At 39.8% G+C, this 18,593-nt stretch overlaps 1 protein-coding gene across 1 annotated transcript in view; it reads left to right on the top strand.

Moving 5' to 3' along the window:
• Positions 1-18,593, top strand: part of LOC129540400 (mitochondrial adenyl nucleotide antiporter SLC25A24-like) — a 66,734-nt gene that overhangs the window by 2,242 nt on the left and 45,899 nt on the right. The window contains exon 3 of the mRNA XM_088834999.1: positions 14,629-14,781. Within this exon, the coding sequence (XP_088691125.1) occupies positions 14,629-14,781 (153 nt within the window). The remainder of the gene's footprint in view (positions 1-14,628; positions 14,782-18,593) is intronic.

Genomic DNA, 18,593 nt, shown 5'->3' with positions numbered 1-18,593 from the left:
TTTTCTAGCGTTCAGTGTTACTTCTGAAAAGTCTGATGCTATTTTGATATTTTGTAGATTACCTGGTTTTCCTCTCTGGAAGCATTTAGTCATGCGTCTACCTTGGGCTTTCCCAATGGCTCAGCATGTAAAGAATCTGCCTGCAATGCAGAAGACACAGGAGACACGGGTTAGATTCCTGGGTGGGGAAGATCCCCTGGAGGAGGAAATGGCAGCTGACACCAGGATTTTTGCCTGAAAAATCCCATTGATAGAGGATAGAAAAAAAAAAATCCCATGGATAAAGGAGCCTGGCGGGCTACAATCCAAAGGATCTCAAAGAGTCGGACATGATAGAGGAACTAAGTACTACGGTGGGTATTCTGAAATTGTACAATGTGAGTTTAGGTAGGTTCTTGTCAACCCATTGTGCTTGACATTGGTGGGCTCTTCTTAACTGTAAACTTAGGTCTTTCCTCAGCATTAGTGTATTCTAGTATTTCCTCCTTAGTTTTCTTCACTTTATTCTCTCTGGAATTCTTCTGGTTGAATGGTTGAATGTGGTACCTCCCAGACTGACCTCGATGCAGCTTGTGTGTGTGTGTCTGTGTTAGTTGCTCAGTTGTGTCTGACTTTTTGCGACGCAGTGGACTATAGCCTGTCAGACTCCTCTGTCCATGGGATTTTCCAGGCAAGAATACTGGTGTGGGTTGTCATTCTCTTCTCCAGAGGATCCTCCTGACCCAGGGATTGAGCCTGGGTCTCCTGCATTGCAATCTGATCTTTTCATAAATATTTTTATTACTATGTCATTTTATTCAACATTCTGGGACGTTTCTTCAGTACTGTTTTTTAACCCTTCTATTGAACTTCTTATTTTAGTAATCACAGTTTAAATTTCTGAGAGCTCTTTTTATTCTTTTGATTGATCTTTTTTCATAGTAACTTTTTCTTGTTTGGTATTTCTTAAAATGAATTCAATATCATCTTGATTCTTTCTGAGGACAATTACAGGGTTCTTTATGTTGTTTTGTTTTAGTTAACTGTAGTTTCCTAAATTGTCGCTATTTTCTGTGGATTTAATTATTCTGTTTATCTTAGTTTTGGGTTCTAGGCTGCCTCTCCTCCTTCACATATATTATGACCCTTTATTGTTCTTTTATATTAAAAATGAAGAATGGATATTTTAGGTAGCTTGTATAGATTTCTTCTGCAGTTGTGTTTTCTAGCTATGTTTCTCCCACAGATTTTTCTTTTTTTACAAATTGAGATATAATTGACTTATTATATTAGTTTTATGTGTACAATATAATGATTCCATATAAGTATGCATTGCAAATGATCACCACAATAAATCTAGTTAACATCCAACACCATATATAGTTACGTTTTTTTTCTTCTGATGAGTTTTCAAATCTACTCTCTTAGCAAATCAGAATTTCTGTTATAAAAGGAAATTATACATCTGTTTATTTGCATTGTCTTTCTGCCACCAAGAAAATCAAGGAATGACCACAAGAAATAAATCCCTGTGAATCAGCCTCTTGAAAACTCCACACTTTTTTTTGTAGTCTCATTGCTTCTTTTATTAGCTTCGCTCTTCTTCTATGTAGGGCAGGCTTAAGCTTCTGCACTCCACACTGTCCACCCCTCCTCTCTGGGAGGCTGAGATAGAGGACGGGGGCAGCAACCCTTCTCAGGTCTAGCCTTGCTCTGCTTGTAGCACTGTCGCTTTTCCTTTATATACATTGATGCTAAAAATTAGAATACTCTTGGTGAGTTGAGCCTTTTGTCACTGGGAGTGATCTTTGTCTCTGTAAATGCCTTTGGTTCTATTTTGTCTGACATTAATATAGATGCACTCCCTACTTTTGCTTGGGATTTCTGTTATATATCCATTGTCATTCTTTTACTTTCAAGCTTTCAGCCTTTGTATGTTTTAGATAGGTTACAGGTAAATGGCATATAGGTGGTTTTTTACTTTATTTTATATATTTTTCATTTGTTTGGCTTGCCAGCATGGCTTGCAGGATCTTAGTTCTTCCACTGTGGATTGCCAGGCCCTCGGCAGTGAAATCGCAGAGTCTTTACCACTGGACTGACAGGGAATTTCTTGGATTTTGTTATATTTTAAACTGGAAGACTTATTTCACTTAGCAGTTGGTGTACTTATTGATATTTTGTTCAAAGCTGCCATCTTATTTTATGCTATTTGTCCTGTGTGTTCTAAGATTTTCTTTTTTTTTAAATTTCAGCACAATTTTATTTTTATTATTATTATTATTTTTTTATTGGAGGCTAATTATTTTTACAATATTATATTGGTTGGTTTTGCCATACGTTGACAAACGTATGAATCCACCCCAGGTGTACATGAGTTCCCCTTCCTGAACCCCCCTCCCACCTCCCTCCTCCCCTATCCTCCCTCTGGTCATTCCCATGCACCCAGCCCCGAGCATCCTGTGTCATGCATCGAACCTGGACTGGTGATTTGTTTCACATATGATAATATACATGTTTCAATGCCATTCTCCCAAACCATGCCACCCTTGCCCTCTCCACAGAGTCCAAAAGACTGTTCTATACATCTGTGTCTCTTTTGCTGTCTCGTATACAGGGTTATCATTACCATCTTTCTAAATTCCATATATATGAGTTAGTATACTGTATTGGTGTTTTTCTTTCTGGCTTACTTCACTCTGTATAATAGGCTCCAGTTTTATCCACCTCATTAGAACTGATTCAAATGCATTCTTTTTAATGGCTGAGTAATTCTCCATTGTGTATATGTACCACAGCTTTCTTATCCATTCATCTTCAGATGGACATCTAGGTTGCTTCCATGTCCTCGCTATTACAAACAGTGCTGCGATGAACATTGGAGTACATGTGTCTCTTTCAATTCTGGTTTCCTCGGTGTGTATGCCCAGCAGTGGGATTGCTGGGTCATATGGCAGTTCTATTTCCAGTTTTTTAAGGAATCTCCACACTGTTCTCCATAGTGGCTGTACTAGTTTGCATTCCCACCAGCAGTGTAAGAGGGTTCCCTTCTCTGCACACCTTCTCCAGCATTTATTGCATGTAGACTTTTGGATAGCAGCCATTCTGACTGGTGTGAAATGGTATCTCACTGTGGTTTTGATTTGCATTTCTCTGATTATGAGGGATGTTGAGCATTTTTTCATGTGTTTGTTAGCCATCTGTATGTCTTCTTTGGAGAAATGTCTGTTTAGTTCTTTGGCCCATTTTTTGATTGGGTCGTTTATTTTTTTGGAATTGAGCTGAAGGAGCTGTTTGTATATTTTGGAGATTAATTCTTTGTCAGTTGTTTCATTTGCTATTATTTTCTCCCATTCTGAAGGCTGTCTTTTCATCTTGCTTATAGTTTCCTTTGCTGTGCAGAAGCTTTTAATTTTAGTTAGGTCTCATTTGTTTACTTTGCTTTTATTTCCAATATTCTGGGAGATGGGTCATGAGGGTCCTGCTGTGATTTAAGTCGGAGAGTGTTTTGCCTATGTTCTCCTCTAGGAGTTTTATAGTTTCTGGTCTTACATTTAGATCTTTAATCCATTTTGAGTTTATTTTTGTGTATGGTGTTAAGAAGTGTTCTAGTTTCATTCTTTTACAAGTGGCTGACCAGTTTTCCCAGCACCACTTGTTCAAGAGACTGTCTTTTCTCCATTTTATATTCTTGCCTCCTTTGTCAAAGATAAGGTGTCTGTAAGTGCGTGGATTTATCTCTGGGCTTTCTATTTTGTTCCATTGATCTATATTTCTGTCTTTATGCCAGTACCATACTGTCTTGATGACTGTGGCTTTGTAGTAGAGCCTGAAATCCGGCAGGTTGATTTGCCCAGTTCCATTCTTCTTCCTCAAGATTGCTTTGACTATTCGAGGTTTTTTGTATTTCCATACAAATTGTGAGATTATTTGTTCTAGCTCTGTGAAAAATATCATTGGTATCTTGATAGGGATTGCATTGAATGTATAAATTACTTTGGGTAGTATACTCATCTTGACAATATTTATTCTTCCAATCCACAAACGCAGTATATTTCTCCATCTATTAGTGTCCTCTTTGATTACTTTCACCAGTGTTTTATAGTTTTCTATGTACAAGTCTTTTGTTTCTTTAGGTAGATATATTCCTATATATTTTATTATTTTTGTTGCAACGGTGAATGGAATAGTTTTCTTAATTTCTCTTTCTATTTTCTCATTATTAGTGTATAGGAATGTAAGGGATTTCTGTGTGTTGATTTTATATCTTGCAACTTTACTGTATTCATTGATTAGCTCTAGTAGTTTTTTGGTAGAGTCTTTAGGGTTTTCTGTGTAGAGGATCATGTCATCAGTGAACAGTGAAAGTTTTACTTCTTCTTTTCCAATTTGGATTCCTTTTATGTCTTTTTCTGCTCTGATTGCTGTGGCCAAAACTTCCAGAACTATGTTGAATAGTAGTGGTGAGAGTGGGCACCCTTGTCTTATTCCTGACTTTAGGGGAAATGCTTTCAGTTTTTCACCATTGAGGATAATGTTTGCTGTGGGTTTGTCATATATAGCTTTTATTATGTTGAGGTATGTTCCTTCTATTCCCACCTTCTGGAGGGTTTTGATCATAAATGGATGTTGTATTTTGTCAAAGGCTTTCTCTGCATCTATTGAGATAATCATATGATTTTTATTTTTCAGTTTGTTAATGTGGTGTATTACATTGACTGATTTGCGGATATTGAAGAATACTTGCATTCCTGGGATAAAGCCCATTGGTCATGATGTATGATCTTTTTAATGTGTTGTTGGATTCCGATTGCTAAAATTTTGTTAAGGATTTTTGCATCTATGTTCATCAGTGATATTGGCCTGTAGTTTTCTTTTTTTGTGGGATCTTTACCAGGTTTTGGGATTAGGGTGATGGTGGCCTCATAGAATGAGTTTGGAGGTTTCCCTTCCTCAGCAATTTTCTGGAAGAGTTTGAGTAGAATAGGTGTTAGCTCTTCTCTAAACTTTTGGAAGAATTCAGCTGTGAAGCCGTCTGGACCTGGGCTTTTGTTTGCTGGAAGATTTTTGATTACAGCTTCTATTTCCTTGCTTGTGATGGGTCTGTTTAGATTTTCTATTTCTTCCTGGTTCAGTTTTGGAAAGTTGTACTTTTCTAAGAATTTCTCCATTTCTTTCAAGTTATCCATTTTACTGCCATATATTTGCTGATAGTATTCTCTAATGATCCTTTGTATTTCTGTGTTGTTGGTTGCGTTCTCTCCATTTTCATTTCTAATTTTATTGATTTGGTTCTTCTCCCTTTGTTTCTTGATGAGTCTGGCTAGTGGTTTGTCAATTTTATTTACCCTCTCAAAGAACCAGCTTTTGGCTTTGTTGATTTTACTATGGTCTCTTTTGTTTCTTTTGCATTTATTTCTGCCCTAATTTTTAAGATTTCTTTCCTTCTACTAACCCTGGGGTTCTTCATTTCTTCCTTTTCTAGTTTCTTTAGGTGTAGAGTTAGGTTATTTAGTTGATTTTTTTCTTGTTTCTTGAGGTGTGCCTGTATTGCTATGAACCTTCCCCTTAGCACTGGTTTTACAGTGTCCCAGAGGTTTTGGGTTGTTGTGTTTTCATTTTCATTCATTTCTATGCATATTTTAATTTCTATTTTGATTTCTTCTATGAGTTGTTATTCAGCAGCGTGTTGTTCAGCCTCCATATATTGGCATTTTTAATAGTTTTTCTCCCATAATTGAGATCTAATCTTACTGCATTGTGGTCAGAAAAGATGCTTGGAATGATTTCAATTTTTTTGAATTTACTAAGGCTAGATTTATGGCCCAGGATGTGATCTATCCTGGAAAATATTCCGTGTGCGCTTGAGAAAAAGGTGAAATTCATTGTTTTGGGGTGAAATGTCCTATAGATATCTATTAGGTCTAACTGGTCTATTGTATCATTTAAAGTTTGTGTTTCCTTGTTAATTTTCTGTTTAGTTGATCTGTCCATAGGTGTGAGTGGGGTATTAAAGTCTCCCACTATTATTGTGTTGTTGTTAATTTCCCCTTTCATGCTTGTTAGTAATTGTCTTACATATTGCAGTGCTCCTATGTTCAGTTCAGTTCAGTTCAGTTCAGTCGCTCAGTCGTGTCCGACTCTCCGCGACCCCATGAATCACAGCACGCCAGGCCTCCCTGTCCATCACCAACTCCCGGAGTACACTCAAACTCATGTCCACAGAGTCGGTGATGCCATCCAGCCATCTCATTCTCCGTCGTCCCCTTCTCCTCCCGCCCCCAACCTTTCCCAGCATCAGAGTCTTTTCCAGTGAGTCAACTCGTCGCATGAGGTGGCCAAAGTATTGGAGTTTCAGCTTTAGCATCAGTCCCTCCAATGAACACCCAGGATTGATCTCCTTTAGAATGGACTGGTTGGGAGCATAAATATTTATAATTGTTATATCTTCATCTTGGATTGATCCTTTGATCATTTTGTAGTTTCCTTCTTTGTCTCTTTTCACAGTCTTTGTTTCAAAGTCTATTTTATCTGATATGAGTATTGCTACTCCTGCTTTCTTTTGGTCTCTGTTTGCGTGGAAAATCTTTTTCCAGCCCTTCACTTTCAGTCTGTATGTGTCCCTCGATTTGAGGTGGGTCTCTTGTAGACAACATATATGGGGGTTTTGTTTTTGTATCCATTCAGCCAGCCTTTGTCTTTTGGTTGGGGCATTCAACCCATTTACGTTTAAGGTAATTATTGATAAGTATGATCCCATTGCCATTTTCTTTATTGTTTTGGGTTCAAGTTTATACACCCTTTCTGTGTTTCCTGTCTAGAGAAGATCCTTTAGCATTTGTTGGAGAGCTGGTTTGGTGGTGCTGAATTCTCTCAGCTTTTGCTTGTCTGTAAAGCTTTTGATTTCTCCTTCATATTTGAATGAAATCCTTGCTGGGTACAGTAATCTAGGCTGTAGGTTATTTTCTTTCATCACTTTAAGTATGTCTTGCCATTCCCTCCTGGCCTGAAGAGTTTCTGTTGAAAGATCAGCTGTTATCCTTATGGGAATCCCCTTGTGTGTTATTTGTTGTTTTTCCCTTGCTGCTTTTAATATTTGTTCTTTGTGTTTGATCTTTGTTAATTCGATTAATATGTGGCTTGGAGTAGTTTGCCTTGGGTTTATCCTGTTAGGAACTCTCTGGGTTTCTTGGACTTGGGTGACAATTTCCTTCCCCATTTTAGGGAAGTTTTCAACTATTATCTCCTCAAGTATTCTCTCATGGTCTTTCTTCTTGTCTTCTTCTTCTGGAACTCCTATGATTTGAATGTTGGGACGTTTAACATTGTCCCAGAGGTCTCTAATATTGTCCTCATTTCTTTTAATTTGTTTTTCTTTTTCCCTCTCTGTTTCATTTATTTCTACAATTCTATCTTCTAGCTCGCTTATCCTGTCTTCTGCTTCCATTATTCTACTGTTTGTTCCCTCCAGAGTGTTTCTGATCTCATCTATTGCATTATTCATTGTATACTGACTCTTTTTTATTTCCTCTAAATCCTTATTAAACCTTTCTTGCATCTTCTCAATCCTTGTCTCCAGGTTATTTATCTGTAACTCCATTTGCTTTCAAGATTTTGAATCATTTTCACCATCAAAATTCGAAATTCTTTATCATGTAGATTCCATATATCTTCCTCTTTTGTTTGTGTTGGTGGGCATTTATCCTGTTCCTTTACTTGCTGGGTATTTCTCTGCCTCTTCATCTTACTTATATTGCTTTGCTTGGGGTGGCCTTTCCGTCTTCTGGCAGTTTGTGGAGTTCTCTTTATTATTTAGTTTCCTTGCTGTGTGTGGGGTTGGATGGGTGGCTTGTCAGGGTTCCCTGGTTAGGGATGCTTGTGTCGGTGTTCTGGTGAGTGGAGCTGGATTTCTTTTCTCTGGAGTGCAATGAAGTGTCCAATAATGAGTTATGAGATGTCAGTGGGTTTGGAGTGACTTTGGGCAGCCTGTATATTGAAGCTCAGGGCTATTTTCCTGTGTTGCTGGAGAATTTGTATGGTATGTCTTGCTCTGGAATTTGTTGACCCTTGGGTGGTGCTTGGTTTCAGTGTAGTTATGGAGGTGTTTGATGAGCTCCTATTGATTAATGTTCCCTGGAGTCAGGAGTTCTCTGGTGTTCTCAGGATTCGGGCTTAAGCCTCTTGCCTCTGGTTTTCGGTCTTATTCTTGGAGTAGCCTCTAGACTTCTCTATCTGTCATTTCTAAGGTGGTTCCCTCTGTTTTAGCTTCTGTTTGCTGGTCTTTTCAGTGTCTAATTTCCGCCCTGACACTAGGGGGCGTTGGTGGACACTTTTTAAGGCTCACTTGTTCAGTCCTGTTCTGGGAAAGGAGGAACACTGCAAATATCTCTGGTGTCTGTGGGGAGTGCTTGCAGTATCTCGGCCACACTGGGTGTGCCCCCGCTCATGGCGCTGTGCTATCCCAGTCTATACTGCACAGGCTCTAGGTTGCTCTGCCGGGAACTGTCCGAGGCCGGTGCTGGGTTGCATGCACTTCCCAGGCCTGAGCGGCTCAGGTTCAGGCACTCGGGTACTCCACAGAGGCGCAGACTCGGTTAGGCCTGAGTTTTGTGACTCCCCCAGTCCGAGCAGCTCAGGTGACCAGACGTTTGGCGAGCACGATCGTTGAGACTTACCGCCTCCCCAGTCCCTCCCACTCAGTTTTCTGGGTGTACAGCCTGCACACCTTCTCAGGCAGATGTTGACTGGTCAAAAACCCATGAAGTCTTGGTTAGCAATGAAGCCTGCCTGTAGTTTGGTATTGGATACCTCTCTGGGGCCGCGATTGACCGCTTCTGGCTCTGGCTGCCCTCCCCTGCCTGTGTCAGCAGGGCATGGGCCGACCACAGCCGGCTAAGTCTGCTCAGTCCTTTGTTCTGTGAGCGGGGCTGGTGGAGTCTTAGGTTAGGACTCTTCACCTTTTCGCGGGATAGCTATCCCACAGTCTGCTTTGCTATCTCCAGTCAGCTCCCCCAGACTGCCCTCGCAGCATTCAGGCCCGGTCCTCCCTCTAAGCAGTTCAGCCGGCTCCTACCTGCCCAGCCCCCGCTTGCTAATGGCGGATGCGGGCGTCTGCGCTGGTTCTCCGCTGGGAGTTACCCTTTGGCAGGTAATCTGTGGGTTTTAATTATTTCTTTCTTTTTCCTCCTGGTTATGTGGCCCTTTGAGGTGCCAAGACTCACCACACACTCGCCAGTGAGAGTGTTTCCAGGTGTTTGGAAACGTCTCTCTTTTTTAAGCCTCCCTTCCCCGGATGGAGCTCTGTCCCTACCTCTTTTGTCTCTCTTTTCATCTTTTATGTTTTTTCCTACCTCCTTTTGAAGACAATGGGCTGCTTTTCTGGGTGCCTGATGTCCTCTGCCGGCATTCAGAAGTTGTTTTGTGGAATTTACTCAGCGTTCAAATGTTCTTTTGATGAATTTGTGGGGGAGAAAGTGGTCTTGCTGTCCTATGCCTCCACCATCTTGCTCCCTTCTCTCTAAGATTTTATTTCCTTTCTCGCCTTCAGTTACATTTTTTAAAGTTATTCTACTTTTTCCCCCCTCCGTTAGTTTTTGATGTTGTTTTTTATTTTATTTTTGATGTTGTTTTTAAAAAATATAACTTGGAGTAATAACTTGAGTAACTATGATGATGATATCCAAGTTGAGACTAGATTTTTATTTGTTTCTGTTAGGTGTTTGGGAGGACAATCAATCTGGGATCACAGTATTTAATTCAGATTTGAGCCCTGAAGTTCCCAGAATCACCCAGCTGATACAAAGCCATGCTCTAAGTCCTTACAGAGGCTGGTTTCTTCCGGTTTACCCTTACCATGAGGGGATAGACCTGCAAACTCCCAGTTTAAAGTGGAGATGGTTCTTCAGAGACCTATACCTTCAGTGAGCCCTGAGCTTTGTCTTTTGTTTTCTGTTAACCCAGCTAGGCAACAAAACAATGAGTTAACTTTATAATTGTTTTTCCTGGGTCCAGATATACACTTGAGTGCTAATCCTACCTTACTGGATTTTCTCCTTCTCTCCTAGATACTGGCCTTGGAATATGTCTCTGTCTTGTTATTTCATGGATACCTTTAAGAAACTTTAAGAAATAAATATGCCATTGGCTTTTTCAGTTATCCTTACTTGGAAGTACATTCGTTCCTTATTACCCAGCTTGCCATTACTGCAGGTGGAATTCTATACATCAGTTCAGTTCAGTTCAGTCATTCAGTCGTCTCCAACTCTTTGCCAACCCCATGAACTGCAGCACACCAGGCCTCCCTGTCCATCACCAACTCCCGAAGTTTACCCAAACTCGTGTCCATTGAGACGGTGATGCCATCCAACCATATCATCCTCTGTCGTCCCCTTCTCCTCCTTACCTCAATCTTTCCCAGCCCAAGGTCGTTTCCAATGAATCAGCTCTTCACTTCAGGTGGCCAAAGTATTGGAGTTTCAGCTTCAACATCAGTCCTTCCAATGAACACCAGGACTGATCTCCTTTAGAATGGCTTGGTTGGATCTCCTTGCAGGCCACGAGATGCTCAAGAGTCTTCTCCAAGACCACAGTTCAAAAGCATCAATTCTTTGATGCTCAGCTTTCTTTATAGTCCAACTCTCATATCCATACATGACTACTGGAAAAACCATACCCTTGAGTAGACGGACCGTTGTTGGCAAAATAATGTCTCTGCTTTTTAATAGGCTGTCTAAAAGGCAATGGCACCACACTCCAGTACTCTTGCCTGGAAAATATCATGGACGGAGGAGCCTGGAAGGCTGCAGTCCATGGGGTTGCTGAGGGTCAGACACGACTGAGTGACTTCACTTTCACTTTTCACTTTCACACATTGGAGAAGGAGATGGCAACCCATTCCAGTGTTCTTGCCTGAAGAATCCCAGGGACGGGGGAACCTGGTGGGCTGCCGTCTATGGGGTCACACAGAGTCAGACACGACTGAAGTGACTTAGCAACCAAGCAAGCAAGCAAGCAAGGTTGGTCATAGCTTTCCTTCCAAGGAGTAAGCATCTTTTAATTTTATGGCTGCAGTCACCACCTGCAGTAATTTTGGAGCCCCCAAATATAAAGTCTGCCACTGTTTCCCCATCTATTTGTCATGAAGTGATGGGACCAGATGCCATGATCTTAGTTTTCTGAATGTTGAGCTTTAAGTCAACTTTTTCACTCTCCTCTTTCACTTTCGTCAAGAGGCTTTTTAGTTCCTCTTCACTTTCTGCAATAAGGGTGGTGTCATCTGCATATCTGAGGTTATTGATATTTCTCCCAGCAATCTTGATTCCAGCTTGTGCTTCCTCCAGACTAGCGTTTCTCATGGTGTACTCTGCATATAAGTTAAATAAGCAGGGTGACAATATACAGCCTTGACGTACTCCTTTTCCTATTTGGAACCAGTCTGTTGTTCCATGTCCAGTTCTAACTGTTGCTTCCTGACCTGCATATAGGTTTCTCAAGTGGCAGGTCAGGTGGTCTGGTATTCCCATCTCTTTCAGAATGTTCCACAGTTTATTGTGATCCACACAGTCAAAGGCTTTGGCATAGTCAATGAAGCAGAAATAGATGTTTTTCTGGAACTCTCTTGCTTTTTTGATGATCCGGAAGATGTTGGCAATTTGATCTCTGGTTCCCCTGCCTTTTCTAAAACCAGCCTGAGCATCTGGAAGTTCACGGTTCATGTATTGCTGAAGCCTGGCTTGGAGAATTTTGAGCATTACTTTACTAGTGTGTGAGTGAGATGAGTGCAACCGTGCAGTAGTTTGAGCGTTCTTTGGCATTGCCTTTCTTTGGGATTTGAATGAAAACTGTCCTTTTCCAGTCCTGTGGCCACTGCTGAGTTTTCCAAATTTGCTGGCATATTGAGTGCAGCACTTTAACAGCATCATCTTTTAGGATTTGAAATAGCTCAACTGGAATTCCATCACCTCCACTAGCTTTGTTCAAAGTGATGTTTCCTAAGGCCCACTTGACTTCATATTCCAAGATGTCTGGCTCTAGGTGACTGATTGTACCATTGTGATTATCTTGGTCATGAAGATCTTTTTTGTACAGTTCTTCTGTGTATTCTTGCCACCTCCTCTTAATATCTTCTGTTAGTTCCATACCATTTCTGTCCTTTATTGAGCCCATCTTTGCCTGAAATAGTCCCTTGGTAACTCTAATTTTCTAGAAGAGATCTCTAGTCTTTCCCATTCTATTGTTTTCCTCTATTTCTTTGCATTGATCACTGAGGAAGGCTTTCTTATCTCTCCTTGCTATTCTTGGAACTCTGCATTCAAATGGGTCTATCTTTCCCATTCTCCTTTGCTTTTGCTTCTCTTCTTTTCACAGCGATTTGTAAGGGCTCCTCAGACAGCCATTTTTCTTTTTTGCATTTGCTTTTTTTTGGGGGATGGTCTTGATTCCTGTTTCCTGTACAATGTCACGAACCTCTGTCCATAGTTCATCAGGCACTCTGTCTATCAGATCTAGTCCCTTAAATCTGTTTCTTACTTCCACTATATTATCATAAGGGATTTGATTGAGGTCATACCTGAATGGTCTAGTGGTTTTCCCCACTTTCTTCAATTTAAATCTGAATTTGGCAATAAGGAATTCATGATCTGAGCCATAGTCCGCTATCAGTCTTGTTTTGTTGACTGTATAGAGCTTCTCCATCTTTGGATGCAAAGAATATAATCAATCTGATTTTGGTGTTGGCTGTCTGGTAATGTCCATGTGTAGTGTCTTCTCTTGTGTTGTTGGAAGAGGGTGTTTGCTATGACCAGTGCATTCTCTTCGCAAAACTCTATTAGCCTTTGCCCTGCTTCATTCTGTACTCCAAGGTCAAATTTGCCTGTTACTCCAGGTGTTTCTTGAATTCCTACTTTTGTATTCCAATCCCCTATAATGAAAAGGGCATATTTTTTGGGTGTTACTTTTAAAAGGTTTTGTAGGTCTTCATAGAACTGTTCAACTTCAGCTTCTTCAGCGTTACTGGTCGGGGTATGAACTTGGATTACCGTTCCAAGTAATTGTAATTCAATGTAATTACCGTTACATTGAATGGTTTGCCTTGGAAACGAACAGAGATCATTTTGTTGTTTTTGAGATTGCATCCAAGTACTGCATTTCAGACTCTTTTGTTGACTATGATGGTTACTCCATAAGGCTTTTGATATGTAGTCACATTTATCATAATTACTTTTCCTAGTACTGTATGAAACTACCTGTTTCCCTGTATCCTCCCAAACATCAGGTCATATTATTTTATAAAAGATCTTGCTGGCAAGAGAGACAATAATTGGTGCACCAAAATTTCCAAAAGGATCTAAATACTCAAATGAATCTTGTCACTTGTATTTTATCTTACTAATGCTCTGAACAGAGAGGCCAAGGTGTGACACAGGAGGGCAGTTGGCTGGTAGGAAGGCAGGTAGGTAGACTGATTAATAGTCACCTAGGCAGGCACCCATTTAAAGTGGAGTCTACCTGGGACTCCCTGTAGCTAGAGTGCCTGGTGCAGGAGAGAGTGGGTATGCAAGGGCTTAGCTCGTTGACTATATACAAGCCAGTTCAGAAAGATTTCCTATGTGTTGACTGAATTTCAACTCTCTTTTATAGATTTATTGCACAAATTAAAGTAACCCTATTTATTACTATGGCTGTAAAATACAGGTATCATTCTGAGTTTGTGTCTTTTTCTCCTCAATAGAGAGTTGGTAATTATCTTCATACTGGTTCTTGATTTTTTTTTTTTCATTTTTGGTCAGTTTTTCCTCCTTTTCTCTTCATATATGTTTTACAATGAGCCTGCTGATCCCCTCCACATTTACTAGGTATCCAACTATCATACTACAGCCAGCAGACTGCTGCCAGTCTCCTTAAAAACAGATATATAGCTCTTTAATAGCTCTTATTTTAAAACCACTTTTGTAGCTTATTTTACTGGAGTATATTTGTTGAATTTATCTTTTATTTTTCCTGTTATCTTCACTCACATGTTGAGTCATATTGCTCTGGGTTTAATTTTTCTTATGTTGATGCAGTATAGTCAATGTCCAGAGCACATTCTCTGATACTGTCTTAAGACTAAAGTGTATATCTCTTTTCTAATATGTGCCCTGGAGAAAGGTTTCAGATCTTGGCCACAGAGTTAGTTGGATTCTGCTTTTTTTTTCTCTGCTTTCACTGACCACACTGATCACCCGTGTTAAAGGCCTCATAGTCACTTGTTAGCAATAAGTTCTCTGAGTTTCTGTGGCCTTAACTTTTCAGAAATGTTGCTTCCCCGACACTTCTCTTGAAATGTACACCCAATTTCACTCTTCCTCATGGGAGAGAATTTGTTCATCCTTCTGAGGAGGCAGCAACAAAGCAACCATGTCTTCAGCATGATCTTGCGTCCCGTGTGTAAGGTGTCCTCTTCTTAAGCTATAGTGCAGAGATTAAAATAAACATGCCTCCAGAGCTGTCTAATCACCCAAACAGCTGCTGTTTCCCCAACAGGAGAGACCTTCCATATTTTAGGAACTTGAACTCTGTCCTGCCAATCACATGAAAATTACCATATGTGGTTTTCAAAGTCCTTCAACTCGTACTGTGATTTTCAAAATTCTTCCTTTTCTTTTCAAGGCTCAGAGTTTAGAAACAAAGAATGTGAAGATAATGAGCCATTTAATAGAGATGATGAAAGAGGGTGGAGTCATTTCCTTGTGGAGAGGAAATGGTACGCATGTTCTCAAGCTTGCTCCTGAAATAGCTGTTAAGATCTGGTCTTATGAACAGGTAAAACCACACTGCCTATGACATTTATTAACAAGGGAATGTTATTCAGTTTTACTTTTTAAGAAATCTTTTGGCGTTATTACAGAATAAAGGGAAGTAGTTGTTAATATCTGTGTTGGAACATTACTATAAAGTTATATAATTATATTATTATTATATAATTGTGTGTATGTGTGTTAAGTTGCTTTAGTCATGTCTGACTCTTTGTGACCCCATGGATTGTAGCCTGCCAGGCTCCTTTCTCCATGGGATTCTCCAGGGAAGAATACTGGGTTTGTTTGTCATGTTATGTTGCTTCATTATAACACGGTTGCCATCAAAACATATTGCATAAGGTTCTCAGTTGTTTCCATCTCAAAGTTTTCCATTTTCTTTATGTTTATTGCTTGTCATAATCAATACTTGTTGAATGTTTGCTACATACCTTATTTGCTGTATGTCTTATTCTAAGCAAATTGAGGTACAAGATGAGGTCTCTACTGTTAAGGTTGAGGCCTCCTATCTAATATACATGACTATATTTAGGTACTAGGTAATGCAAGAGACACAGGTTTGATTCCTGGGTCAAGAAGATCCTCTGGAAAAGGATATGGCAACCCACTCCAGTATTCTTGCCTGGGAAATCTCATGGATACAAGAGCCTGGTGGGCTACAGTCCATGGAATCGCAGAGTTGGACATGACTGAGTGACTAAGCAGCACGAAAATGTGGATTATAGTTTTTAACTATAAATTAAATGCCTAGGTATCCAGTAATATTGAATGACTTGCATGCCTCTTTGTACTTTTTCAATGCTAACATACCTTTGAACTCTTGTTAATACAGTATAAGAAGTATCTTTCTTCTGAAGGAGTCACATTAGGAACACTTGAGAAATTTGCTTCTGCTTCTTTGGCTGGTGCCGCTTCTTAGTCTTTTATTTACCCCTTAGAGGTAAGTGCTATTGAAAAAGATTTGTTATCCTTAATGAAAATTATGGCCATTTTTTTTTCAAATGAGCCAGAATCCTCTTATTATTAGTAGCTATTGAGTAGATAAAATCTGTTGCTAGGGCAGTGTTACCAGAGCTGTGATATCTAAGCTGGCATTTCTGTTGCTTTGATTTGTGTCATATTTTATTTTACTAAAATATAAATATCACTTATATTTACTCATATATAGTATTTGTCTTTCTGACTTTGCTTAGTATGATAATATCTAGGTCCATCCATATTGTTGCAAATGGCATTATTTCATTCTTTTTGATGGCTAAATAACATTCCGTTGTGTGTATATACACACACACACCCAAACACACACATACCACATGTTCTTTATCCATTCATCTGCCAGTGGGACATTTTATTGTTGTTATTTTCTTGCATTTTCCCTTCCATATGAACATAAAAATTGGCTTGCCAAGTTTCTTAAAAAAAACCAAAGTAAACCAAATTGGTATTTTGACTGTTAGTTGTACTTAGTGAATTTGGGGAAGAAATGACAATTGTAATATTGAATTTCTTTTTTGCCCAGGAATGAGATATGTCTTCCTTTCCATTTAGATCTTTTCTTGTATTATTGATAAAGTTTATAACTTTCTTATACAGGTCTTATGCATTTGAGACTTTTATATTACTAGATACATTGTGATATTTGTTGCTATTAATGTATTACTTCAGTTCAGTTCAGTTCAGTTCAGTCGCTCAGTCGTGTCCGACTCTCCACGACCCCATGAGTCACAGCACGCCAGGCCTCCCTGTCCATCACCAACTCCCGGAGTTCACTCAAACTCATGTCCACAGAGTCGGTGATGCCATCCAGCCATCTCATTCTCTGTCGTCCCCTTCTCCTCCCGCCCCCAACCTTTCCCAGCATCAGAGTCTTTTCCAGTGAGTCAACTCGTCGCATGAGGTGGCCAAAGTATTGCAGCTTCAGCTTTAGCATCAGTCCCTCCAATGAACATCCAGGATTGATCTCCCTTAGAATGGACTGGTTGGATCTCCTTGCAGTATAAGGGACTCTCAAGAGTCTTCTCCAACACCACAGTTCAAAAGCACCTATTCTTCGGCGATCAGCTTTCTTCACAGTCCAACTCTCACATCCATACATGACCACGGGAAAAACCATTGCCTTGACTAGACGGACCTTGGTTGGCAAAGTAATGTCTCTGCTTTTTAAAATACTATCAAGGTTGGTCATAACTTTCCTTTCAAGGAGCAAGCGTCTTTTAATTTCATGGCTGCAATCAGCATCTGCAGTGATTTTGGAGCCCAAAAAAATAAAGTCTGACACTGTTTCCACTGTTTTTCCATCTATTTCCCATGAAGTGATGGGACCAGATGCCATGATCTTTGTTTTCTGAATGTTGAGCTTCAAGCCAACCTTTTCACTCTCCTCTTTCACTTTCATCAAGAGGCTTTTGAGTTCCTCTTCACTTTCTGCCATAAGGGTGGTGTCATCTGCATATCTGAGGTTATTGATATTTCTCCCGGCAATCTTGATTCCAGCTTGTGCTTCTTCCAGCCCAGAGTTCCTCATTAGATTTTGCTAATGTGTATTACTGGTATATATGAAAACTCCTGAATTTTTAAGTTAAACTTATATCCAACCACTTTACATTACTCTTATTAAATAATCTGGAAACTCTTAAGAATTTCTTTTAATTCTTGTTTTCCTGAAATTTTATCATGAAATGTGTAGATTCTGACCCTTTTCTTTCATCAGTTAATTTCAGATCTTTTAAATGATCTTTTTCCTGGCTCTGGGAAATCTTCTACTATTAAATAATTTTTGATTTTGCTTTTCTTTTTGATCTCTCTGTGTATATATATGTCTTCATTATCCATTGATTTATTGATGGACACTTTGGTTTCTTCCATATATTGGCTATTGTAAATAATGCTGCAATGAACATAGGGGTGCATATATCTTTTCAAATTAAGGTTTTTGCTCTCTTCAGAAAAACACCCAAAAGTGGTGTTGCTGGATTGTATGGTAGTTCTATCTTTAGGTTTCTTTGAAGAACTTCTGTACTGTTTTCCATAGTGGCTGCACCAATTTATATTCCCACCAACAGTACTCAAGGGTTCGCTTTCTTCACGTCCTTGCCAACACTTTTTATTTGATGTCTCTTGATAATATATTAAAAAGCAGAGACATTACTTTGCCAACAAAGGTCCGTCTAGTCAAGGCTATGGTTTTTCCTGTGGTCATGTATGGATGTTGGACTGTGAAGAAAGCTGATCGCCGAAGAATTGATGCTTTTGAACTGTGGTGTTGGAGGAGACTCTTGAGAGTCCCTTGTACAGCAAGGAGATCCAACCAGTCCATTCTAAGGGAGATCAATCCTGGGTGTTCATTGGAAGGACTGATGCTAAAGCTGATACTTTGGCCACCTCATATGACGAGTTGACTCACTGGAAAAGACTCTGATGCTGGGAAAGGTTGGGGGCGGGAGGAGAAGGGGATGACAGAGGATGAGATGGCTGGATGGCATCACTGACTCTGTGGACATGAGTTTGAGTGAACTCCAGGAGTTGGTGATGGACAGGGAGGCCTGGCATGCTGTGATTGATGGGGTCGCGGAGAGTCAGACACGACTGAGTGACTGAACTGAACTGAACTGATGATAGCCATTCTGACAGGTGTGAGGTGATATCTCATTATAGTTTTGATTTTCATTTCTCTGATGATTTGCGATACTGAGTATCCTTTCATGTTTGTTGGTCATCTGTATGTCTTCTTTGGAAAAATATCTACTCAGGTCTTCTGTCCATTTTTTTGGTGGGGAGTTTGATGTTGAATTGAATGAGTTCTTTGTATATTTTGGATAT

The sequence above is a fragment of the Moschus berezovskii genome, chromosome 4 (genome assembly GCF_049115385.1).
Source record: "Moschus berezovskii isolate FMDL1 chromosome 4, NW_MosBer_1.0, whole genome shotgun sequence".
Classification (NCBI taxonomy): Eukaryota; Metazoa; Chordata; class Mammalia; order Artiodactyla; family Moschidae; genus Moschus; species Moschus berezovskii.
The sequence above is the reverse complement of the archived record's forward strand: the minus strand, read 5'-3'. Positions and strand labels throughout refer to the sequence as shown.